Source organism: Arachis ipaensis, chromosome B01 (genome assembly GCF_000816755.2).
Source record: "Arachis ipaensis cultivar K30076 chromosome B01, Araip1.1, whole genome shotgun sequence".
NCBI classification, from domain to species: domain Eukaryota; kingdom Viridiplantae; phylum Streptophyta; class Magnoliopsida; order Fabales; family Fabaceae; genus Arachis; species Arachis ipaensis.
The window spans coordinates 126,469,925-126,496,785 of record NC_029785.2 but is presented as its reverse complement, the minus strand read 5'-3'; the positions used below and the strand labels follow the sequence as shown (position 1 = coordinate 126,496,785).

General features: G+C 34.9%; 5 protein-coding genes across 5 annotated transcripts in view; 1 reads left to right on the top strand and 4 right to left on the bottom strand.

Annotated features, from left to right (window-relative positions):
- LOC107613028 (probable pectate lyase 16) lies at positions 1,799 to 3,931 on the bottom strand. Its single transcript, XM_016314860.2, has 4 exons — positions 3,140 to 3,931; positions 2,794 to 2,897; positions 2,208 to 2,346; positions 1,799 to 2,114 (listed from the first exon to the last, which is right to left on the bottom strand). The coding sequence occupies exons 1-4, from the start codon at positions 3,848 to 3,850 to the stop codon at positions 1,896 to 1,898; spliced, it is 1,173 nt and encodes a 390-aa protein (XP_016170346.1). The 5' UTR covers positions 3,851 to 3,931; the 3' UTR covers positions 1,799 to 1,895.
- Positions 5,186 to 6,794, bottom strand: LOC107613035 (stigma-specific STIG1-like protein 1). The gene has a single exon (XM_021103634.1). It carries the CDS (start codon positions 6,465 to 6,467, stop codon positions 6,051 to 6,053), a length of 417 nt encoding a protein of 138 aa, XP_020959293.1. The 5' UTR covers positions 6,468 to 6,794; the 3' UTR covers positions 5,186 to 6,050.
- Positions 7,097 to 8,531, top strand: LOC107613045 (cytochrome b561 and DOMON domain-containing protein At4g12980-like). Its single transcript, XM_016314883.2, has 3 exons — positions 7,097 to 7,547; positions 7,726 to 7,980; positions 8,082 to 8,531. The coding sequence occupies exons 1-3, from the start codon at positions 7,302 to 7,304 to the stop codon at positions 8,373 to 8,375; spliced, it is 795 nt and encodes a 264-aa protein (XP_016170369.1). The 5' UTR covers positions 7,097 to 7,301; the 3' UTR covers positions 8,376 to 8,531.
- LOC107636432 lies at positions 14,771 to 16,669 on the bottom strand. The gene is made up of 2 exons (XM_016339944.2): positions 15,104 to 16,669; positions 14,771 to 14,906 (listed from the first exon to the last, which is right to left on the bottom strand). The coding sequence occupies exons 1-2, from the start codon at positions 16,311 to 16,313 to the stop codon at positions 14,899 to 14,901; spliced, it is 1,218 nt and encodes a 405-aa protein (XP_016195430.1). The 5' UTR covers positions 16,314 to 16,669; the 3' UTR covers positions 14,771 to 14,898.
- Positions 19,291 to 26,861, bottom strand: part of LOC107636442 (leucine--tRNA ligase, chloroplastic/mitochondrial) — a gene marked incomplete in the record, with an annotated part of 9,050 nt that continues 1,479 nt past the window's right edge. Inside the window, 18 exon segments of the mRNA XM_021103901.1 lie at positions 19,291 to 19,873; positions 20,058 to 20,189; positions 20,345 to 20,422; positions 20,545 to 20,722; positions 20,925 to 21,097; positions 21,216 to 21,317; positions 21,392 to 21,469; positions 21,708 to 21,789; positions 21,895 to 21,957; positions 22,125 to 22,204; positions 22,437 to 22,631; positions 22,728 to 22,992; positions 23,133 to 23,287; positions 23,377 to 23,443; positions 23,550 to 23,773; positions 25,801 to 25,905; positions 25,993 to 26,112; positions 26,689 to 26,745. Coding sequence (XP_020959560.1) covers positions 19,631 to 19,873; positions 20,058 to 20,189; positions 20,345 to 20,422; positions 20,545 to 20,722; positions 20,925 to 21,097; positions 21,216 to 21,317; positions 21,392 to 21,469; positions 21,708 to 21,789; positions 21,895 to 21,957; positions 22,125 to 22,204; positions 22,437 to 22,631; positions 22,728 to 22,992; positions 23,133 to 23,287; positions 23,377 to 23,443; positions 23,550 to 23,773; positions 25,801 to 25,905; positions 25,993 to 26,112; positions 26,689 to 26,745 — 2,397 coding nt within the window.

The following is a 26,861-nucleotide window of genomic DNA, read 5'->3' as shown; positions in this document are numbered from 1 at the left end:
TAAAAATATAAGACTGGACATGCTGACATGTAATGATATTTAGGTGTGTCTAAATATGTCTGAAATTTTTTTTTTTTTTTTATTAAAACACGTACAAAAGACATGCGTGTCGAAGAAGTAACGAGTCCGGAGAAAACTGTTGATTATCATTCTTAAGTAGTGAATGAGTGTAAGAGAAGGAGAGGACGTGAATCCCAAGGAGGAAGACCTCCTGGGACGTCCAGTGATCAATAAGGAGCTTCCCTCTGAGGAACCAAAGGAATCTAAGCTTACGGTGAAAAATATTTGATGAGGAGATCCTTTGAAGTGTTCCTTGTGTTGCAAGAAACTTAAATAAAGCAAGAAAAGACAACTAACTAAAGAAAAGAGTAGTCTACGGAAAAAAGCAACACAACATCAGATATTATTTGTTGACTACTGCTTTTGATATTCAGGAATTAATCCATGTAATTGTCCCATGCCAAATTCCCATGTTCATCAATTCATTCTCTAATGAAAACAACAAGGTTACTACAATTACTATTACTACTCAGTATTCAGTATTCATCACTTGTGACACTGCTAGCTATCTCTGTCGTCAATGACGGATCCAGAAAATTTTAGTAGTAGAGGCAAAAATAATATATAAAAATAATAAAAATTTAACATAAATATATTTAGATATTGAAACTTCAAAATATATTAGTCAAACTTTAAATAATTTAATTAACACATCAAAAAATATATTAATTTAAAAATATTTATAAAAAGATTAAATTTATATAATTCAATAATTTTTATGATTGTGTTATTAATTAATAACCTAAATTTTATCACACTAATATGGGGGCAAACTCATTATTTTAAGGGGGGCATTTGATACTTATTTGTATACTTATTATTTGTTTATAAGAATTTAATGGGGACAATTATCCCCACATACTTGTAAGTAAATCGGTCCCTGTCTGCAGGCACATGTGGGAGTGTTCTTTCACTATAAGTGACAGTTTTTGCTGTTCTTATTCTCCTAAAGCAACTGAGTCCTTGAGGCTGATGCTCAAGTATTGTACTAGTTACACTAGTTTTTATTGGAGAAATCTTGGTTCTCCTCAGCCTTATGATCGTGTTCCTCAATATGGAATCAGAATCGATTTCGATATTCCTGTAACTACAGGGTGTCTTCCCATGATGCATCTAAAGGAGGTGGAACTCGTGGATTTAATACAAAGACAGGAAATTTTATGTGCCTTTGTGAGAATGAAAATTTCACTACTCATTGCAAAAGTATCTTACAACCTCAATAATATAATTCTGCCCTTTTAATAAAGTAATAATCATGAATTGGATTTTGTATGTTATTTTTTATATTATAATTTTGCACAACACAATACGAGGACATATGTAATTGCAGGTTGTTACTGCTAATTGAAGTGGTGTATTGATTATTGTTCATAGCAAACTTTTTTAAGTTAAAAATGAGGGTAATCTATATTGTGTCTCCAGGAACAATAACTGGCATTTCGGTTGTTGGGGCATTTAGAATTGGAGAAGATATCTGATACTTGAAGAAAGTGAGAGCTAAAGCATCATTAACATGTGAAAAATAATTATTTCTTTAAAAAAAGTTATATTGTTAATAAATTTTTTATCTTATTGTAATGTATAAAATTTGTTATATTTTTGGAAATAATTTTGACAATTCATATTTTAGTACTGTAGACAACATTTTATATTATACGTTTATGTATTTGTTTACGCTTTAATTTTCCGTGGCATCTTTATGTATGTATTTAACGATCACAAGTACATTGAATGAAAAAGGACTTTGGTATACGAATCGTTACAATTTTTATCCATTTTCTTGATATCTAGTTACAAATACAGGCCTCAAAACGAGGAAATGTTAATGAAACGAATTAACATGCTCTGCCAACAATACAACTTAAGGGACCTGCATTGAGAGTTATTGTTGGCACCATGTACGCTCGAACAACATTAAAAGATTGAGTATTTGAATAATTTGGGGCACAATTCCCATATCCAGATGGTACAAAATATGCACCATTCACGAATAAATCCTTGGAAGACCTCCATTTCCAGTTCTTCCAGTTTTGCTTCGCTTCTCTCTTTGTAATCTGTCATCCAATGACCAATAACACAATACTACTCATCAGTTAATATATTTATTGGGTGTTTGATTTCATGATAATGCTTAATTCGTTTGCTACCTGTTTCGCGTTATCGTTATTTGGTGCTATATAAACGTTCCCTTCGCTTAAAATGGTTGGATTAGAACTCCCTCCTATAGCATACATTTTCCACTCATCATATTGGTTGTTGACCACATGGGCGTAACCAAATCTTACCCTACATGTATGTGTATTCATCAACGCGTCAATATATATAGTATTTGGAATTTAACATGCTGACTATACTCAAACTAAGATGATTTAATGCGAAGATGATAGCTAAAAATTGATTGATAATTTGACATGTTTTACTAAACTACTTAACATAATATATGTTAACATTTTAATTATCATTTTTTTAAAAAGACATCTTTATGTAGCCACCATTTGAAATTTCTTTCATAGTATATACAAAAATTAATGATTATATTAAGTGTTACACTAAAATCAGTTATCAAAGTTAGTTATCAATATAAAATATATATTTAAATACAAATACACATTAAAAATAAATTAAATCACATATGTATTTATATACAAATATATTAGTGGCTAATTTTAGTGACTGATTTTAGTGTACAAATAATATTTTTTTTTAAAAATAATTATTCTCATCATCCATCACCTTGGCATTCTTTCAGTTAGGCCACTAGCAAACCGGTTGAAGGCTATTGTTACCTTCATTATTTTATCTGCCGTGTATTCATCATTGTGTCCTAGTAGCATAACCTTCAATAATAAGCACCTTATTGTTAGAAAAATTATTAAAGAGAAAAATGTACGTACAATTATTTTTATTTGAAATTAATAATTAAAAATAATTAAATAATTAAATATACAATTATTTTTATTTAACTAAAATATTTTTAATTATAAACTTGACGTAAATGCAATTTTATGTGAGTTGTAAGTTGTAACCATTGAATATGATGAGAATAAGTAACTAGGTTGTAGTGTTGTTTTGTGCTTACTTTGTCATGCTGGGTGAAATAATTGTTAGAAATGGTAATGGAAGTTGAAGCATGAATAATATCAATTAGGCCATCAGCAGAACGTGCGAAGAAGCAATGATCAACCCAAATATTGGATGATGAAAATATGCTGATGGCGTCGCCGTCGGAGCCTCGACGGTGGCCGACATGGTCAGGGCTACTTCTGACGAGGCCAACCGTACCCGGTTGACAATCATGGATGCTAATGCCATGAATAATGACGTTGCTAACACCTTGTATTGTAATGCATGGCCCGTTTGATATCTCAACTTTGGCTCCTCTTCCATCAATGGTCTTGTAGCTATTCACTATGAGCTCATTCTCAAGCCTAATAACCATGTCTTTCTCAAACATTATCCATAGTGGCTCCATTTGAATTGCACCATAACGAAGCGTGCCTTTTGCTGGATTCACAGCATCATCTGAAGGATCGGTTACAATGTATAAGTTTCCATGTTTGCCTCCAATGGCGCCTTGGCCGAAACCAATAGCGCAATCGGCCAAGGCGTGCGGATTGGAGGCCCAGTTTGTTTGGGCTCGCCGGCAAGAGTCTATGGTGTTGAGGAATGGTTTATTCTTGGGAGGGTTGTGGATATGGTTTGAGAAAATTTGGGTTGTGTTGTATGTTGAATATGCATTAACAAAGGTTAAGAGGATTGAAGAAACTAAGAGGAAGGTTAAGGTGGCCATGCTCTTGTGATCTAAGGTGTTGAGGTAACAAAGGGAATGAATGTCTTTGATTTTAATAGGTGAAGGGAAGGTTGTGCACACACTTTAAGACCTTACACTTCAAATATTAATTCTTTTCGATTTTAGTTAACCAAAACGTGCGGCCACGAGCTTGGCTTGTTGCCTCCATTGACTCGCAAATAATAATAAAATTAGAGATGATATAATCAAAGCTTCGGATTTCAGTATATATATGATGATTCAATAGACATGCTATGTGGGGATTTCAGTAGTTGACAATGTTCATCAGAAAATCCAATGTTTGGACGGCTTTATAGTGCCGATGAAGCACGCTTTATCTTGAATAGACATGCCTAGGACTCAACATATATTTTAATCAAGCCAAAAACTAATTAAGTATGCTAATTCAGGTCCAAATACTACTTTATGTGGAGTCTGTCGTACCTATAATTATAATAACTACGATGGTTATATAATTTTAACAATATATTTTAAATATAGTTAAAATTAAAGTTTTATTTTTTTAATTTAAAAATATTATTAAACAAAAAAAATTTTAATTTTAGTATTATTTTTTAAATATCGATAAAATTATATAATCACCGTAACTATTATAATCATATATACCATAAACTACTTTATTTTTATGTTACATGCATTACAAGTTTGTCTAGTTGTTACTTTGTAAGTTCTGCTGTGAAGCACTCAGGTTTAGGACGAGGGAAAGTACTTGATTTAATTTGTGAATGATAGAAGTTCAAATTGAAAATAAGTCGAGGACATTTCTTGTTTTTAGTTCTTAATTCTATCAACTAGCTTAAATTAAGTTATATGGATCTGTACTGCAGGAAAACGTTATCAGTGGTCGCACCACTATTTATCTGACTGCCTCAATGTAACAGATGAACAAATAAATAATTTTGGAGTTGTTTTATTGCAACAAATGAACAAACAAGCATCTCTTGCGTTGCTTCAAGCAACAAATGACCCTTCAACAGGTCTTCTCTGTATTTCTCTTTATCATACTGCTGTTTTCTCTTTGTTTCTTTATTCTATTCTGATTACTTTCTTCTCTGTATTTCTTTACTTTTTCTTAATACGTATTAAAACATATCTAGTGCTTCAACACCTAATATTATTTAGAATAAAATAACTTGTAATTCTACGGCTAAACCCATTGTTAAACAAACTTCGTTTTATTTGAAGTTTTAGAAGGCCTATACATTTTAATCAAAGATGGGCCACACAACCACGCTTTTTTGGTTTGGGACCAATGTTTCTGTTCCTAACACGAGGATACCATGTGAAACTAAAAAAATATTTTTAGAGATTGAAACAACTTGAGTTGATCTAGTGGTTAACTTACTGGTCCATTTAAGTAAGTATCGGAAATTCGAATTCTGCTTTGTGTATATATAATAGCTTATTGGCCAATGACAAATCCTTATTGAAGCTTTGATGAATTAATTCTTATTCCGCCAAATTAAAAAATACCATAAAAAAAATATTTTTAGAAATTGATTTGCCTTTCAGCTTAATTTGATAAGATCCCACACTTTGGAAGTAATTAAGAGGACACTGTTACGGAAAAACCGTTTGATTGGGAAAGAAAATGTTGATTAGCACATTAATCATGCCATAAATGTGCCTCCCCTCAGCACGTGTTGTGATCTAAATATCTAATAACTTGCATAGTAAACAAGTGATCAGATAAAGGTCCATGAAGTGCGTCTATACCAACAGATAAAAAAATTCGACTATTGAATTCTCATATGATAGCAGAGTATCATTAAATGATTTGATATAATTGGCAAAACTACTTGACATAACACATATACACATCTCAGTTATTATTTTATTTTCAGGTGAATACATTTTGATGTAAGTAACCATCAATTTGCATTGATAGTTTAATAAGATGTTTGAATTCGCTTTCATTGTAATTCCATGTTGGAGCATATGAATTTGTATGCTAACTTCTGTTGATGAGTATGACAGTTGGCATATACGCCATGGTGCTTATATACGCAGCAGCATATCATCAATTCTATAATCATTATTATTGTGTAACACTGATGCCAATTATTCAGAGCATCCAGAATAATATCATATTATTCCACATAAATATATATATAAACAACAGGAAAAAGCAAATTTAGAATAAGAATCAGAATTGAAACATTGATGTTACTATTAATAATTATGCATAGTTGCACATTCCATAAGCACAATACTCTCCCTTCCTGCACTTCTTGTAGCAGCCACCACAGTTTCTTTTGTCATAATATATATTGACACATTTGCCCTTGCAGCAAACCTCAGTGTACTTGCACCTATATCCACACATTCCACAGTTGAAACGGTCACTCTTTACATTCACACATTTCTTCTTGCAGCAGTCAGGGCCAGGGCTGTTCTTCATCCTGCAAACATTTGGATACTTGTTGCATGTCATGTATGCCGTCGAGTAGTGTGGCGCAAGGAACCGGCTGAATCCCCTTAAAGATGATTCACTCTCTTCTTCAATTTTAGATGATGCATCAGCCAAAGAAGATGTAACTATGGCCAGTGTTATTGTAGCTGCAGAGAGCACAAATAATGCATTGAAGAGCTTCATGGCTATAGTTAGTAAGACAAAGAATTGAATGGTGATAGTGGTGGTGGTGGTGGAGGAATTGTTAGAGGAAGTGTTTTTATACAGAAAAAAAGAGGTTGAAATGGAAGTGGAAGTGGAAAAGGCGTTGACAAGAGGAAACTGAAGTCATAAGTCTTGCTTTTTCTCATTGCTCTAAGTTCAAAATACTGCATAGAAATTAATGTAAACGAGTTAAGGAAAAATAGAAAGAAAAAATCTTTTGATTGCTTTTAAAGAAAAGGTAGCTCTCCAAATGAATCTATTACTCCAGTTTGAAGCTAACCATGCAAATGCAATGAATTAGACCACATAATATGTAATAACTGTGGAGTACGCAGAATTAAGAATTTTCCTAGTTAAATTGGTGCTACGATTTGAAGTTTAACATTGCTAGAGCATGGAGGGAAAATAGAAAGGTTCATTGAAACTTGAAAGTGGAAGGTTTAACTTAAGAGAGGAATAATATCCGATTGTGTTATTGCGATTGAAGCAAGTCAGATATTATTCCTTTTAGTTTTCATAAGGAAAGCATATATTCTTAATTATTGCAAGTACCACTTAAAAAATTGGTGGTCATGGTGTCTTTTCCTTATGATATCTCTACTTAAGTGATTAAATTTAATGGCATTTCTTTTAAACTAGAGAAGTAAGGAACTGTTTGCCTAAATAAAATCTATGGGGATCACATTTATTGTTGTGTTAGCAAGTTGTGTGTGTGAGGAAAGAGCTAGCATTTTGGATGTTACAATCACTTCACTTTTGTTTCACAAAGTTGAGAAAGTGACATTAAGACATTGATATTGACATATATATGCTATGGCAATATCAACCTGTACCCTTATTCTTGTAGGTATATTTGTTCCCTACCTCCCTATCTATGCTCAAGTTCAAAGTCAAAGTCAAAGAACAATTCTCTCTGATCTTGACACCAAAATCAATGAAGTGGAGGTTCAGATGAATGCCTTTCATCTACAAAGGCCAGAAACTGCTGAAACAACATATGAAATATCACACAATAATGGCCATGCTCCCCCACATCATCATAAACGCCACCTCCAAAATGTAAGGTCAATTATTAACACTAAAAACATATATTCCCTTTCTTTGTTTTTATCAGTCTAAGCTTGTACATCTTTAAATTAATGTATCTAAATTGAAAGAAGAATTCATAGGTTACCATTTAACATTAATTGTCAATTGATATACTATACTATACTGACATGTGTGAACATTATCATAGGTTTATGCGATTCTAGTCCTGCTAGGGTGGGGTATTTTGCTACCCATAGGGGTGGTCATAGCAAGATATTGCAGAACAGATCCTTTGAAGTTTAATGAATGGTACTATTGTCACATAATGTGCCAGATTCTAGGATATATCCTAGGCTTATTGGGATGGAGCTTTGGTCTTTGGCTTGAAAAATCATCAAAAGAGTTTGTGCCTAAAACACAACATACTCTAAGCATCATTGCTTTCATATTCATAAACATACAAGTGAGTGGTCTCAAGTTTCTTAAATATACTCTAATGTTCTAATGTTGAAAAGGTCTTAACATTTTTTCTCTTACTGGTATGCTATTGATGATGTTATTCAGATGCTTTCCATTTGTATAAGACCAAACAAAGAAGCTGGGTATTGTAAGTGCTGGAACATATGCCACCATGTTCTGGGGTATGCCATAATTGGAATTGTTGTAGCAGACATATTTGAAGGGCTAAACAATAATCAGAGTCATGCTGAAAATTTGAAATGGGGTTATGTTGGAGTGCTTGGAGTTTTAGCTCTCATAGTTGTACCAATGGAAATATTCAGATGCAAGTCTATGATAATGCATCTCTCTCTGCATTTCACTCGCAGCAAGTTTACTAATTCACCTGAAATTAGTTAGACTAAAAAAATGGATTGAAAACTTAGATTAAGTTACACTTTCACCAAGTTACTCGTTTAAAAAATTAAAAATAAAATCAGAAAGTAAACTATACAGAAAAGGGAGGAAATCTAATAAGAAAGAGATAGCTGTCAATCCCTTTGCTTTGGCTTTGGTGAATAACAAGGAACAAACCTTGATACCCACTTAAAGGGGAAAATAATGATTAGTTTGAGGGTCTGTCTCTGACATGTTTATCATGCTCTAATTATTTAATTAGTGGTGGTTGGCACGAAATTAATCAAATTATTGTAGCATTTTTTTTTGTTACTGCTCTGCGCTTAGAGAATTTGTAATTTGTATAGTTGTCTCGAGGAACTGAATACATTATACAACAGTTGTTGATGTTACTATTTACAAAGCATAAACCAAATTGAATTGAACTTCCTTGACAAGAGGAGCTCATCTTTTCTATATCCATCTCACAATCAGCGCCGTCAAAGGGATTTGTCGGTGTCCGGGTGGCAAATCTACCCTTGTACTGTATTTGGACTCACTTCTCATGATGGTGTAATTGATAAGGTAAATAAAAAATTATATATACACCTTAAAAATTCAGTCATCAAATTTATTATAAATTTATTTATAAATATATGTTATTTAATTTATTTTTAATATATATTTATAATTAATTTAATAATTAATTTTTTTATGTACGTATGTAACATTTTTTATTTCTCAATCATAATTATGATTATATAAAGTGAATATGAATAAGCTTGGAAAGTTGAAGTGTTTTCCATCTAGAAGTTTACATGTTGGGCGCCACATTTTACACACAATGTGCCTTTGTCCGACATATTCCTAAACTTGTAGAGCAAGTAAGGAATAAAGAAATTTAACATTTTCTTGTTTTCCACCTATTTTGAAACTTATCTTATAACTAGCAAGAGGTTGGTGCATATGTGCGGATGGATAATTGAATTTGTTTTATTATATATTTTTTAAGTAGGAAAAAATATATATATATAATATTAAATAGTAAAATATTATATTTGACAAAACAATTGAGGAAATTTTTTTTTACCTTAATCCTTAATCATTACTTAAAAGATTTAGCGCTCCTTAATCATTATAAAATAATAACGCGACTTTTATCCATTCATTCTGTGTGACCAAAAGTTCCTATAGTAGCTCTTCCGTCAAATAGTAACCAAGAAATTCTACGTGTAACGGTAACTCTCTTGTGTAAACTCAAACCATTTGATTAGATAATTAGGTCTCTGCACAATCATAAAAAACATTGTTGTTTTGATGCACCTTCGAACCAGCTTTTAAAAGAGACTTCTCATTCTCTCCTTAACACATAAAACACTCTCACACTTTGTTTTCATTTCACACAAACACACCTTAAACCCTAGAGACTATAAGACTTTCCTCCAGAAATTGCCGATGAAGGAGAGCCGATGAGGGAGAACATGACGGTGAGGTGATTGTGCAATAACGCGGAGTTTGCTGATGCAAGAGGTGACATGTTGTTGATAGAGCAATTTTTTAGTTCTTCAAGATTAGTTTCTATTTTTCAACCATTTGTAAACCATAACAGTGTAGTCCTTCATTTGTTTATTTGAAGTATTTTTGTTGTGGACCACCATAAAGTATAATATATGTATTTTTTTAGACACTTGTGAAAAACGATCACTTTCATTAGGGTTGAATTCTTAAAGGAGAGATTTTTTTGTTCCGTTTTAGGTATATTGATCTCTGATAGTTATAATTTATTTGTGTTGTAATAAGTATTTACCTTTATATTCCTATTTTATCCTAATATTTCACCATGGAGGGTGGTTTGAGAGAGACAGCAATGGAGTTCTCTGCTACCTTATGGTAAGGTGCATAGATTCACGAAGTTGGACATTGACTTGTTAATTTTAAGGATTAAAAGATGTTTAAAGATCTAGGATATACAGAGTACAAGATTATGTATTGGCAAGACCTTACTGTCTCTAATCTATAGGGGTGCACGCGGATCGGATCGGATCAGATATGACCAAAATTTTGATCCGATCCGCACTAAAATCATCGGATTGGATCAGATCCAATATCCCCAGTTTTTAAGGTTGGATCCGATCCAATCCGATCCGCACATTTGCGGATCGGATCGGATATCGAATATCGGATATATGCGCAAAACACAAAAATATTTTTAAAAGCTTGTTTTTATTAAAAAAATATAATAAAATTCATGTTTCTATTCTTTTAAATATGTTTACTCTTAAAATAATATTAAACATACTTTTTTTAATAATAAATTAAAATAATACAACATATATGATAATTATTAGTTGAAATAAAACATAAAAACAATATTTACTTATTTATTTCTTTATTTTTGCGGATACGCGGATATGCGAATACCAAACAAAATCCGCAATCCGATCCGAAATTCTTGCAGATCGGATCCATATCTGCAATTTTCGGAGCGAATTCGGATAAACACCGCGGATATGCGGATCGAATCCGATACATGAACACCCCTACTAATCTAGACTATGGTCTCCATATTCTGAAAGGTGACAAAGAGATTAACCAGATGTGTGATAATAAAATGGCAAATTTAAAAATTGAGTTGTATTTGTATTTTAATCTTTCTGTGAGTCAGCCAATTGTGGAGCTAAGGAATGTTTCTGTAGAGTTGAGTGACTCCTCCACTAATGAGGCTGTGAGAGTGCTAAGGACAAGGCTTATAAGCCTCCTCCCCCTGGTTATGAGATACTCAATAGCAATAAGAGCGAGAGTTGAGAGCAAGAAGCAGGGCTAAGAATAAGAGTAAGAAGGACACACCTAAAAAAAAGACAATGACACTTAGGAAGAAGACATCAATACTTAAGAAGAAGAGTGTGACACCTATAACAAAAAAAGTTAATGATGATGATGACTTAGCTCCTAAAACTAAGGAAAAAAAATAAAAGATATATAGGGCTGAGAAGAAGGCATATTTTAGAAAAGGATGAAATTGTGAATGGGTCAAGGTAAGGGCGACATGCTAGGACAAAGGTCCAAATTATGATGACACTATGGGTGAAATTAAAAGCCCAAATGAAATGCCTGAAGCAAGGTCCAATGCTGAGCCCATTGTGGAAGAAATGGATTCTCATATTGTAAGCCGTATCAATATGAGTTAGAAGCATTCAACTCTAATTTCATCTGATGATGAAAATAGGAAGCCTAGATTTCACAAATTTGATGATGATATTGGTTATAGTGAAGTAGATTTTGAGGTTGGAGAAATATTTAACATTATAGCACAATTCAAGCAAGCACCAAAGGACATGTTTGTTTTTGAAGAGGAGTTAAAGTATATAAAAAATGAAAAACATAAAGTGAGGGCAAAATGTGCTATAGAGGATTTTCCTTGGCTAATCATAACTTCCTAGAACAGTCAGGAACTATGATTTCAGGTTAAAACATATGTCAGAGAGCACACTTGTAAAAAAAATTTTACAAATAACATAACAAGTAGATGTTAGGTTACTAACAAGCTAGTGAAGAGGCTGGTGACACAACCACTACTATCACCTAAAGAGGTTTTGGAGCATATGAAAGAGGACTATAATATCTATATACATCGGAAGATGATTAGCAAAGCTTTGAAAGTAGCTAAAGTGTAGGTTATAGAAAATGAAAAGGAGCAATTTGCCGTAAGGTTAGAGATTACTTATGTAAGCTTTATAGGAGTTTTGGCAAGCATGAGATGTTCTTAGGCCAGTGGCACCTATAGAAACTCAAATGAGATTGTGTGAGAGAAGAAGAAAGAAGAACAGAGAACAAAAGACCATAAAGTTGAAACGTGTACAGAGAGGAAGAACTCTTCTTCACCAGAAAAAACTAATCAACTATTATCTTTGAGTGCACTCAATACTTTGAGGAAGTCAAATTACAAATCTCAACTAACTCTCCAAGATAGGAGGTAAGGCTACTACTTATACTAAACAGGCTCAACAGAATTTTAACAAGAATTTGTTATTCTCAACAGTAAACCCTAACTCTCTTTATATTGCAGACTCTGTTTTTTTTTCACTGCTTAGCAAGACTGATCCTCAATACCCCCCCCTCAAGCTCAAGGTGTGCTTTGGGACAACTCTGAGCTTGTTCTTGAGCCGTTCGAAACTAGCAGCAGATAATGGCTTTGTCAAAATGTCAGCGACTTGTTCTATTCCTGGTATGTGAACCACTTGGAGAGCCTTATTATTCACCTTCTCTCTAACAACTTGAATGTCAAGTTGAAAGTGCTTAGTTTTGTCATGTAGTACAGGATTTGCTGTGAGCATAACGGTGCTCATGTTGTCACAAAAAATCATTGGAACAGTTGCCAAAGGAATCTTCAACTCATCAAGTAGATTTTTAACCCAAGTCACTTCTGCTTCACACGATGCTAGGCTACGAAATTCTGCCTCAGTAGATGACCTGCTTATAGTTGGTTGCTTCCTACAAGACCAATTAACCAGATTAGTTCCTAAGTAAATGCAATAACCTGAAACAGACCTCCTGTCTTCTAAATCTGCTGCCCAATCTGAATCAGAAAAACCATACAACTTGTAATCCCTGCACTTATGTAGAAGTAAACCATGGTCTTTTGTCCCTTGTAGGTACCTGAGTATCCTCTTCACAGCCTTCCAGTGAGCCAAAAGAGGACTGTGCATAAACTGAGAGACCTTTTGAACAGCAAAGCTTAGGTCCGGTCGAGTTATAGTAACATATTGTAGAGTTCCTACAACTGACCTGAAGAGTTTGGGATCCTCAAAACGTTCTGATCCAGTAGACAATAATTGTAAGGATGAGATCATAGGAGTTGGCATAGGAGAAGCATCACTCATCCCTAGTTTAGATAAGAGATCTTTAATGTACTTGGTTTGTGAAAGGTGCAGCTGTCCAGTTTTACTTCGCTGAACCTCAATACCAAGGAAATATGATAATTCACCAAGGTCTTTCAAAGTAAATATTTTGTTTAAGTTCTGAATCATAGCATTTATTTCAACAGAATCATTACCCGTTATTATAATATCATCAACATAACAAAGAATAAACATAACATAATGAGAACCATGCTTAATGAACAACGATGTATCTGATTTTGTGCTATAAAAACCAAACAGATTTAGAGTTTTGCTAAGCTTTAAGAACCACTCACGAGGGGCTTGTTTCAAGCCATACAAGGACTTGTTTAACTTGCATACAATGTTGTCTGAATCATGAGAAAATCCAACTGGTTGATGCATGTAAATAGTTTCTTTTAGATCACCATTAAGAAAAGAATTATTAAAATCAAATTGTCTAATAATCCAGTCTTTTGATAAAGCAATACTCAACACTAATCTGATTGTAATTGGTCTAATAACAGGGCTGAAAACTTGTTCAAAATCAAAGCCTTCAGATTGGTGGAAACCTTGTGCCACCAATCTAGCTTTGTACTTTTGAATGGAACCATCAGGGAGTCTTTTGATGGTGTAGATCCATTTGCAGCCGATGATCTTAGCATTATCAGGTTTGGGGACAAGAGTCCAGGTTTGATTTTTAATCAACGCATTATATTCTTCTTGCATAGCATTCTTCCAATGTGAAATGGCTAATACAGTAGAGGGATTCTTAGGTGGCTGTTCTACAGAGGCATCAGAAGGTGTCTTAGTGATATAGGCTTTCGGTTTAGAATTTCCAGTTTTAGACCTTGTAAGCATGGGATGACGATTATCAGTTAAGGGTGGTGAGGTGTTAGCATGAGGGGATTTATGAAGTTGATTTGGATTGCCATTAGGATCAATGGGGGGAGGCTTATCTGTGGTCCTGAGACAGAAGTGGTGTTTAGTATATTAGATTGAAGATTACTAGAATTAGCAAGATCAGTATTAGAGACAACACTAGGGAAACAATTGTTAGACAAAGAATTCTTGGTGTGAGGTTGATTACTGCTGCTAACATGTATTGTATTGGACTTGTTAAGGTTAAAATCAGTAGAGAGAGAAGTAGAATTGGTATCGCGAGTATAATAGTGACTGGAAATAGTGGAGGGTATAACAAAGAATTGTTAGACAAAGAATTATTGGTGTGAGGTTGATTACTGCTGCTAACATGTATTGTATTGGACTTGTTAAGGTTAAAATCAGTAGAGAGAGAAGTAGAATTGGTATCGCGAGTATAATAGTGACTGGAAATAGTGGAGGGTATAACAGAACCTATACTAGGTATAGAAGTATCTGATGTAGTAGAAGAATGGAATGATGGTGTAAAAAATAAGTCTTTGTAAGGGAAGGATGTTTCATCAAATTGAACGTGTCTTGTGATGTAAATCTTGCCAGGATTACAATTTGAAAGAGCAGAAATTACAGTTTTCATGGCCGTGTGGCCCATTCTTTTATGCCACAAGTCTAAAGAAATCCTAGAAGCAGTAAAGACACATGGTTTTTGTAAAATAGAAGATGTATTAGGGGCAGCAACATTAGAGAATCTGTAGATTCCTCCTTTTCTATACCCTTGTAACAGCACCTTATCAGTCCACTGGCATTTAACAAAACACAAATGAGCATGAAATTGAAAGTACACGTTATTATCTTCAGCAAATTTAGAAACGCTAATTAGATTTTTAGTGATTTCAGATGAGTATATTAATGTCTGCAATTGAAAAAATCTATTTGAGTCATAAGCATATAGATAAGAACTTCCAACTTTAGAAATATGCAAACCTGCACCATTACCAATTTGTATTTTGTCAGGACCAGTGTAATCTGAGGAGGAAATGAAGTTTGATGAGTCTTGTGTAATGTGATGAGAAGCCCCTATATCTGGATACCAAGAAGGATCTGCAATAGTTCCTGGGGCTGCTATGTATGCTGTAGGATTATGGAATGATGGGGGAGGTGGTGGTGGTGGTGTAGTGGCTGAATTCTTATTAGTTGTAGAAGAATTAGTATTTGTAGCATTTGAAAATTGTTCAGGTTGATTTTCTTGGAAGGTTTGTGACGGTGGAGGAATATTCTGATCAAAACGATTGAAACAATGCCAAGCAATGTGGCCAAAGCATCCACAAATTTGGCATTGTGGCCTTGGTGAGGAATAAAAGGATCGGCCACCCCTTTGTGACCTACCACCATGACCTCTTCGACCTCCAAAACCTCTGCCAGTATTAGGGATTGATGGAAAAGAGGATTGGGTGAAGTTAGCTTGTACCATAGGGTTTGTAGATCTGCGAAACTTGTCCAGCATATCATCATAAGACATGATGATGGTTTCAACTTCACATAGACTGTATAATTCTGGTTTTGTATTGACTGTAGTGAGAATCATTTGATATTCTTCACTCAATCCTTCAAGAAGAGCTTCTTTGTGTTCTTCTGTGGTTAAAGGAGATCCTAGTGCAGCTAATGGATCAGCAATATTTTTTATTTTGAAAACATAATCAGTGGGGCTTTGACCTTGTTTCTTGATGGCCTTGAGTTGAGCCTTTAGCTGCTTCACTCGAAATCTTGTTGATTCAGCAAAGTACTCCTCAATCGTTCTCCAAATTTGATGACTAAGTGTGCAGCCAACCATTTTGTTCTTGAACACAGGATCAATAGAAGCAAGCAACCAGGATTGAAGGTTATAATCATCTTGGAGCCACTGTTGATAGGTAACAGATTCAAGAAAATTTCGCTGATCTTCAGTGGAAGCATATTGAGGTGGAACACGATCTAGAAACAGGTGATCCTCTAATTTTTGACCTCTAATAGCTGCTAATGCCTGCTGTTCCCAAGTCTTGTGATTCTTTTCTCCAAGCTTGTCACTAATGGGGTTGAAAGGTCTCGAATTTAGTAGATGTGATGGGAAAGAGAAATTGTTTGCAAGAACATTGTTGTTAGGGTTTGAATTTGCAGAATTGGAGGAATTTGAATTCCCAGGATTAGAGTTGACAGATGCATCTGTCATGATTGAAGAATCCAGAAGCTCTTGATACCATATAGAAACTCAAATGAGATTATGTGAGAGAAGAAGAAAGAAGAACAGAGAACAAAAGACCATAATGTTGAAACGTGTACAGAGAGGAAGAACTCTTCTTCACCAGAAAAAACTAATCAACTATTATCTTTGAGTGCACTCAATACTTTGAGGAAGTCAAATTACAAATCTCAACTAACTCTCCAAGATAGGAGGTAAGGCTACTACTAATACTAAACAGGCTCAACAGAATTTTAACAAGAATTTGTTATTCTCAACAGTAAATCCTAACTCTCTTTATATTGCAGACTCTGTTTTTTTTTCACTGCTTAGCAAGACTGATCCTCAATAGCACCTGCCATTAAGAGACTAGCTAGTTGTCCAAAAAAAAAAGAACTATTAATCTTGTATCTAAGAGTCAATTAACAGAGAATAAAGTAAAAAAGGTTTTCCAAGTGACATATAGCAAGTGCAAAAAAAAATGTCACTACTATAAGATATGCAAGAAAACTCCAAGGGGTCCAATTGACAACCAAAGAAGAAGAAGGTAAGACAAGTATAGGTATAACAATTAGGCTAATGTTCACATAAACATGGGTTTAGATGTCTTATAATGTGTGTATTGAAGGGGTTTATGTGTCTTATAAATGGTTTAATGAAGGATTTATGTGTCTTAAATTTTGTTTAATGAGAATTTTGTTGTCAAAATTTTATTATTATTTACAGGGTGATAAATCAGTTAATATTGCATCTAAATTTGGTGCTACTCCATTTGAATTTTTGAAGTATTAGATTCTATGATTAGTTCATCACTCATTTCTATTGTGAAATTATAAGGTGACTTAAAAGTAGGATCCATAACACTCTAAAATTATAGGCTAAAGCAAAGAAGTATAAGAAGAGATACCAAAAATTGTTACAACAATGACAATTCTAGAAATAAGAGAAGAGATTTCATTGTCTCGGTCTACTTCTACAAATGAGGTAATATGCATAAGCTTAACATTTTATTGTGAAAGAATTTGTGTCAATTCAAATTGTAATTCACATTATGTTTCATAAAAAAGGAGGCTCAAGATGTCAATGGAAATAGCAACGAAAATGGCAATGTCAATGCCAATAGATCAGTTACACTAAACCCAGCCACAACAAATCTAGCTGCACCAAGCCCATCCATACCAAATCCAACCGCAGCAAGCCCAGCCACAGCTGCAAGCGAGCATGTGTTGCAAAATATGATTAACGGTCCACGGATTTCACTTCAATTCAGGAAAAAGCAGCCTATTCGTAGGCCATTCACACTTGAAATACATGGCCCCATTCTTCCACCCACCGTGCCCACAAACCAAGCACCATCAAACCCAATCAAACATTGCTACAAGATCAACAAGACCCATTGGAATATTTCCTGAGACCTAAGTAGCAATTAGTGTTAGCACAACAGTTAGTCAGTTAGGATGTTCCAATTCATCCTAACAACATGACTCAAACAAGGAATCAAGGGATCAGACTTTGCCGAAGAGCCTTAGCTCAGATGGCGTTACTGACAAAAAAAAAAAGGGATCAGACTTTGGAGCACCACTAGGTTTTAAGGAACTAGGCTCCACTGCACCACCTTTCAAAGCTCTAAGGAAAAAATGAAGACTTCGGATAGTTATGGATAGTATTTTGTGGTTTTATCTGAATGCAAACTATGCATAATATTGGTTAAGTATTTTGCAACTTCTAAGAGTTGAACACTATATTATTTGTGTTGTTTAGTTATTAGGGGACAATATACATAGGCATGTAGGTGTTGCCTTTGCCTTTGTGAGATATTATTACATGCCTTAAGTATTTTGTAACTTTCTATATATTAAAGCTTAAATATTTGTATTTCTTGTTAATATCGTTAATTTTTCTTGATAAATTGTCACTTCATGTCACTAGAAGACCTAAATTACATTTTTAATTGCAATTTAACTCATTACAATCTTTTCAGCATCAAAATCAAACAATCTTTACATTTGAGTCACCATCTCTAAGATGCATCTAACTCACAGCAGTAATATCCAAAAACTAAAATAAGTTGTAATTTTTTACATCTTATTCATATGCAATACAATAAAAAAAGAATCCAATAGCAACGGCAATGAAGAATGCCATGATCATACATCCATTTTGTGTTATGTATCTTTTTCTTTGAACTCCATTATATAGTTTAATCTCCATTTCTTCAATTTTGTCCTCTAATTTTCTTAATCTACCATAAACTTTCATCTTCTGCACTCCAACATTCGTATGCCCATGCCAAGTTATGAGCTCATCCAGCCACTTAAAATACTTGCAATGTGTTGAAAGAGTCTGTAATTACGGAAAAAATTGTAAGATGGAGTGAATACTAATATATCTTGAAGTAATTGCAACCAAAGAATAATCTATTTGGGTTATGTGATGTGGTAGGTTTAAAAAGAATCCCATAAGCTCCACAATTGCATATTAGGTGTGTGACCTTCTTCTTCGCCATGCCAACATTGCTAGAGTTGTTGCTTGCTGCCATATTCATCACTTCAAGTAGGGTTCAAGATTTAGGGTTGACAAAAGATTAGCATATGAATATACTCTTTTTACCAAGAGTGTGCATCAAAACGTCAAAACGGCAACATTTTTCATAACTTTGCAAGGGCCTCTTTGTCCCATCAAATGGATTAAGTTCACGTAGAAGAGTTACTGATACACATAAGATTTTTCGGTTACCATTCTACGGAAAACCTATAAAAGGAGCTTTTTGGTTACGCGAAGTGAAATGGATAAGATTAACGTTGTCATTTTTTAATGGTCAAAAACGTCATGTCCTTCAAATAAATGGTTAAGAACCGGAGTGAAATTTTACTTGAAAAAAAAATTTGAAAAGATTCATTCTCAATAACCATTATAAAACTAAGTAACCAAATCAATTATCGAATAAAAATTTTCGGACAAAATCGAGTTTTTATGTATGTAACCTTTTGTATAAAAATTTGTTTGGTTAACATGTTAAAAACTGTCACCGACATCAATTGAAATGCTATATATGTTGTCTTATTAATGGCTCGCTTGGTTTTCTAGAATGTCACTGAATTGACTCATTTGATCTAGTATACATGTAATCACAAATAAATAGAAAAGAAATTACTCTGATTTTCCATCTCGAACATTCACTGCGCACGGATGCAGGGCAGTTAAGTCCTGAGCCAACGACAAGCAGTTAGTTGCAGAGTAAATGCAGCAAGAGGAATGGGAATTCCGAGGTTGAATGTTGCTTACTGCAGATGAAAGTAGGCTACTTACTATTGGACAGCAACCTTTGTGTTTTTCCGGTCCAAAACAACGTTCAATATCTTGCCAGGAACGTATATTCTTTTTCTAACAGATTGACCATCTAAATACTTGGATAGCTTTTCATCCCTACATGCTAACCCAAAAGCTTCCTCCTCTGAACATGTTTCTTCCACTTGAATGGTACCCCTCGTCTTGCCATTAATCTGAACCGGTAGTACTATCGTTGAGTCCTTCAGGTAAGCAGGATTTGCCTGCAGTTGCAAAGTATAACAGACATGAACAATTCTTAGTGTATAATAAGAATATTTAATTTGGAACACATTTCGCGTAATTAAAACCAAGTTCAAAAAGCAATGGATAAAAGTAATGAAGGGGCAGAGGACTTGATAAGCCTTAAAGGTCTAGGAATGTTTGGATATGGACCCAACTTCATACCTCAGGGAAAGGCTCATAGGCTAAGGATTTTGTGTGGCCAAGCCTAGACCACAGCTCCTCGGCCATGTGCGGTGCATAGGGTGAAAGCAGTAAAACAAATGCCTCAATGATTGACCTTGGATGTTTATCCCACTGAAAATATAATGCCAAGAAAACAAATGCCTCAAATTTGATTGACATGGATGGATTTATTTTTCTCTCATCCAAATCAAATCAACCCAATTATACCCCAAAACAGATAATGTAGTGAGGTGATAAAACAACGAAATCAGTAAACAAGAGGATACCTTATATGCCGCATTAAGGAACTCCATCATTGCCGAAATTCCGGTGTTGAACCTTGTGCCTTCAATTTCCTCTGTTACCTGAATACTGAAATTTAACCCTCAACCCAAATGTCCAAGCCAAATCTTCCTATAAGCCAAATCTTCCTATAAAATCATAAGAAGGTAACTATAAAAGGCTATTGAGAATTGAAACAATTGACCTTAGCAACGCATTTATGAAGAGTATGAAGTTGGTCTATGGTAGGCTCCTCATCAACTGATATGGTTCTTTCCTTAAATGTTCCATCAGACAACGGTGAACCAACAATCAGCCTCCAAGTTCTTCCTAAAAACCGATATACACCTTCAATGCCGCTAGTACTCCATGTTTTTGAGTCTCTGGTAGGTATTTGAAAAATGAAGGATAAAATGGGCATGAAGTCCATATTAGAACGACATCCAAAACGTAATCACACCGTGTCATCCCTAGCCCAAACAAATGAAAAGATAAAAGGGGATAAAATGAAAACAAAAAGCAGTTTGATTAAGGATCAACCACTGCCACACGCCATTACAAATAATATTGTGATCAAACACATACCTCAACGGTCCCATGAACATTTCATATAAACGAAGAGAATCTGCACCGTACTCTGCAATAACATCATCAGGGTTAACAACGTTTCCCCTACTTTTACTCATTTTGTAAGCGCGAGCAACTAATCGTATGTCAGGATTTTCTTTCAGGACAAAAGAATCCCTGGATTTCATGACCTACACACCAGGAAAAGGGAATGAACTGTCAAAAGAAAAGGAGGCTTGGGCTCATTACATTAAGTCTGACAAGACAATCAATTAATGGATTGAGAGAGTGGGAGCATAATTCAGAAACCTTTTCCTCTGGAATTTTTTCTAGATTATGTTCATTTGAAATATCAGCAACATCAGCAGATATCAGATTGCCATCTTGATCCCTATAAGCCATATATTGAACCTGCCACTCAATGCATTAGAAACTTATCATGATAAATTTAATTTTCGCCCTCAATTTTCAAGAACTGAATTTACCTCCCCAAGGATAATACCCTGGTTAATGACACATTGGAAGGGCTCCTTGGTGGATACAACACCGATGTCATAGAGGACCTGAAATAGAAAACTTGAATTAATTATCCACAAATGTTGCAGCAACACTGAAAATATGTCAGATTGTCAGGGTATTCAAAACTCTGTTTAACTCAATTCCAGTCCCTAATTGTAATTGGTGGGGTTCACAACCCTATCTTACAGTGTACTGAGGTTTAGATTCATTCGGTTAAGAGTGATACAAATCACAAATCAATATAAACCAGATTGAGGCAAATGTCTAATAGTAAATACAGACCTTGTGCCAGAATCTGGCATATAGTAAATGGAGAACCGCATGCTCGGCACCCCCAACGTACACATCAACAGGGCCCCAGTATCTGCAGATGAAGAATGGTTTTAAAGTTACGAATTGACTAATTTAGAAGCTTCAAACAGAAAATGGATATATCTACACAATGTTAGACAATGTCGAAGAGTTATACCTTTCTTTGGTCTTATCAACCAACTCTTTGGAATTTGTTGGGTCCATAAATCTCAAATAATACCTGGGAAAGAAAAAAGAAATGTGAAACAGAACAGAATTTAATTTTTGAAATGCATAAATGCATGAAAACTCCTGAATCAATTCTACTAAAGACTTGACCACAAGTACGCCACTTGGTGCTTGCTAATAAATCTATAATAGAACTTAAGATCATTCCCAATGCCTTACCAGCATGAACCAGCCCACTGTGGCATGGTATTTGTTTCCCGAGTGGCTGGTCTTTCGGATAAACTATCTGTGGTTTTAACCTAAAAAGTTATACAAAATGAGATATTAAAATAAACCACAGGAAAAACTACAAAAAGCCAAACAGAAAACTCTGAATTATATAAGTAATATGAATTAGCCTATGGCCATCTATGGAAAATTTAAAATTTACGAATTATATAAAAAGTCAATGTCAACGTAAGTTCAAATTAGTAATAAAATGCCATGATATTTAAAATGATGAAAGCAAAGCATTTATGATGGTAAACTTACCCAAGACACTGCCTTGGACAGTGGAGGCTCCCCTGTTCCAGTGGGAGAAAAATCATCCAATTCAGGTAGTATAAGGGGAAGTTCATTCTCATTCAGTGGGACAGTCTCACCACTGTCATCCAATATGACAACAGGGATGGGCTCACCCCAGTAGCGTTGTCGAGCAAAAAGCCAATCCCTTAACTTGTAGTTCACCTGAAGGATGATAAGAAATATGTTCTATATTAAGTACTCCGTAAGAAACCGCATTCTAGAAAAGCATACAAACTTATTCTAATTTGAAATATGAACCTTCCGCTTTCCATTTCCACTTTTTTCAGCCCATTCAATGACTTCTAGAGCAGCTTCTTTGCTAGACAAGCCATTTATGTCAAGCCCCACAAATGAATTTGATGAATTTATTATGACACCTTCACCTGGGAAAGCCTTTCCAGACTCATTGATACTTTTGTCATTGGGCATCACAACCCAATTAACAGGAATGTCATATTTCAAAGCAAATTCATAATCACGAGAGTCGTGTGCAGGCACCGCCATGATAGCTCCTGTTCCATAACTGCATGAGTAATACATAATATTCTGGTGTCATGTGAACTTTTGAAATATCATTCACAACTCAAAGGATTCAATATCAATAGCATTTGAGCAAATAATAAATGCACTCTGCATACTAAAAGATACTTTGTGTATACACACCTTCCCAAAACATAATCTGCCACCCATATTGGAATAGCTTCCCCATTTGCAGGATTTTTTGCATAACAACCAGTGAAGACACCAGTCTTTTCCTTCTGAAGCTCAGTCCTTTCAAGGTCACTCTTCCTTGAGGCAAGTTCTACATAATCCTCCACCTAAGACCAAAGATTAACCATCTCCTTATTATCAGCACGCTTAAGAGCTTTGTAGGACTATTAAACATGGAAACAGCTTGACAACTTACATGTTTGCTCTGGGCAGTGGAAACCAATGATGACAATAATGGGTACTCTGGGGCGACAACTAAGTAGCTGATAAAACAACCAAAGTAAATAGGAGGTTTATAAGAGTTGCTTTTAAAATGGTTTCTGATTCATAAAATTTATGAAACATGTAAGAAAGTTGGATGGACAATACGTTGCTCCAAAGATTGTGTCAGGCCTTGTAGTATACACAATAATCTTTACATCTCTCTCCTTTCCATCACTGTCAAGGACACAAAATTCCATCTCAGCCCCTTCTGACCTCCCTATCCAATTTCTCTGCATTTCTTTGACACTTTCTGGCCAGTCAAGGCCATCTAAATCCTCAAGAAGACGGTCAGCATATGCAGTGATCTTGAGCATCCATTGCCTCATCGGCTGCTTGGTAATAAACAACGACACTGTAAAGATTATGAAAACATAAAGAAAATATAAGAGAAAAACCAAATCTGTCAAATCCTGTTTTTCAAACCAGAAAATATAGTTGCTTCCAACTTGCATATCTCTCACCACAAGGCCTCAACTACCTAAATTTCAGATTGGAGACTCTTAACTCACCTGCTATGCATTGGTTGCAACCAAGACAGCCCTGGCAGCCCATTTTCTTTCCTATCTTAAAAATATTAAACGATCTCGAAATCCCGCAAATCTTATATTCACGTGACCATCTCGGACTAGGGTTTCCAACAAACTAAAGATCATAATTTTCTGACCACTAGTTCCAATGAAGGGAAAAACGAGGGTCCCTTTTCTATCTGCAGCACTACACCTTGTTTCCTTACAAAGTTTCTAAACGACGCGTAACGATTGCGCACTAGCCTGTTTCTTTGATATAGGTATCCGAAGGACACGAAGCTTCGTTTTGGTTTTGGTCCCACATAAATCCAAGCCTTGTAGAAGTCATTACAAATTTTCAAAGTATTGTCCTGTTTCTAAAACCATATCAAGAAAACCAGTGAGACAACCCATATTCAATAATTAGTACTAAATTCTACAATTATCGAAACCACCTAAAATTTTGTACCATGACACTAGACACAGCCATCTTTCACTCCCTTTTGGTCCCACTAAATTCTAAGTTGAATTGAATTTTATGGGATTTTTGCAAAAAGAGGCTGCCACTGCACTCTCCTGACAGTACCCTCATTCCAAAAATCCAACTCAAATCATCTAGCCATAAAATTTGGTGAGACTAATTTAGATGTATTTCTCTTCCAAGCCTAACTGGTTTCAGATCCATTGCTGTCCTCAGATGGGAGACATGGACTTTGAAAGTTGAGTAAAAATCTGTCAAATTCTGTTTTTCAAACCAGCAAATATGGTTGCTTCCAACTTGCAAAACTCTCACCACAAGGCCTCAACTAACCCAAATTTTGAACAGGAGACTCTTAATTCACCTAGCAACAACTATCCGTTGGTTGCAACCTAGAAGCTATTCAGTTCTAGGAGTTATGAGTACTGGAAGTTACTGCAATAAGTGCTGAAAACTGATTTTCCCTGTCTTAGATTTTCAAAAATTCATATCTTCTAATCCTCAACTCCTAAAAATCTGAAATTCTAGGCAATGAACTAGGTTGAGCAAACTTTTAATTTCATTCCAAAACTCAATTTGTGGAGGTCGCAGCGAACCACACGAGTTGCTGCATCAATTACAGAATTCTGCAGCAAACTTGTTATTGCCCAACTCACAACCTATCATCCTAAATCATGGTTTACGCCATTTTAAATGCTCAAACCTCTTCCATCAACCTTATTTTTCCTATTGAAAGTTGTGTCAAGGGTCAAATTGGTTGGCTCCGAGTCAATAAAATGAATATTTTTTAGCCTTTAATTTATTGGTGGCTTCTATTGCAAGCTCAATTGTCAAATAAATGTCTCGGGGCATTCTGACCCTTCCAACAAGTTTCAATATGTAATTGGAGGTTGCCTAACTCTATTGGAGAGGTCAATTGAGCTTGTAGCCTAATTTAGCCTCTAAACCCCCACTTCCCAAACTAGACAGCAACACTTCCTAACTTTACGAGCTAACCAATTCAATTTTTCTATAACTCTAATCCATTCCCAATTAAACACCAGCCAATACATTCATCAATACCAGCAAACACACAACCTAATAATCACAAATAACCAGAGTTTCAAGCAGTGTACCACATGCATCCCTCTAATAATCAAAGAATCAACATCAATTTTTCTTACAACTCCACTAATTATAAAAATTTATTGAAACTGAATTAATCCAAGATTCAACAAAGATAATCAAACCATTAGACAATCATTAACTCACGCGCTTATTTACCAAAACTTCTTAAGGCATTCATATATTTGAAAACTGTAACTGATGTAGTAACTTGTGCACTTCACTACTACCTCCAAAAATTGAGTAAAAATAAAAAAGAAACACATACCTTTCTTATTACAGGATGACCACCCCGTTCACTGACACCATCAACCACCTCCTCATTGGCCAACACAGTGCCAAGCGCGGGACACCAATTAACTGGAACTTCAGCCTTAACATTTTATAAGTACACAATAAAATCTTCAATACTGAGGAGTTAACTGAAATAAGCAAAACTTTGAAGCAGTTATTACTCAACCTGATATGCCAGCCCTCTCTTATAAAGTTGTAGAAAGATCCATTGAGTCCATTTGTAATAGTCAGGTTCTATGGTAGATATTTCACGATCCCAGTCATAAGAGAAGCCTAATGATTTTAACTGCAGACACATAAAAAAGACACAACATGAAGGGAAAACAACCAATTTCAATATCAATTGTCAGGCTAATGACTATGAGAATGGAGAAAATGATCTTCCACCCAAAAGACTATTGTCAATGCACCCAAATCTGATGCACTCTCAGCTTTTCTTTGGAATGAACACCGTCGACAGCCACATATTTTATGCATTATGCATTGAAAGTTAGTTTAGTTGTGCGATCAAAATGGAAGACATAAAGCATTGATTGTGATTCCAACCATAGGTGTATGGCTTGTTTTGAAACGTAAGCCAACGTCACAAATTCACAAAAATTTACCTTCATTTCAATATAATTATTTAATTAAAATGTCCAGTATTCACACTTAGAATTAACGCAGTAAACCTTAGTTTAGACATCTTAAAATAGCACAAAATGAGAAGCATGGAGAATTGAAAACGAGATTCTTGAGTAGCTTAAAACTAGCAGCAAAATTTATAATTCTCAGACATATTCAATCCGATAATATAATGAATTTGACGAACAAAGCATCAAAGGTGTTGGTTAGAGTAAAAAATGTGTCATCATAAGCTTACCTGAGAACGAAAGCGATCGATATTCCGAGCTGTAGTGAGCTTCGGATGAGTTCCCGTCTGCAACCCGCAGCAACAGCATAAAAAAGAGAGAAGGACGAGAATCACGAAGAAACTTGAGAAGAACACAGAGAAGCGAAGTGAGTGAGAGTGAGAGTGAAACCTGAATAGCATAT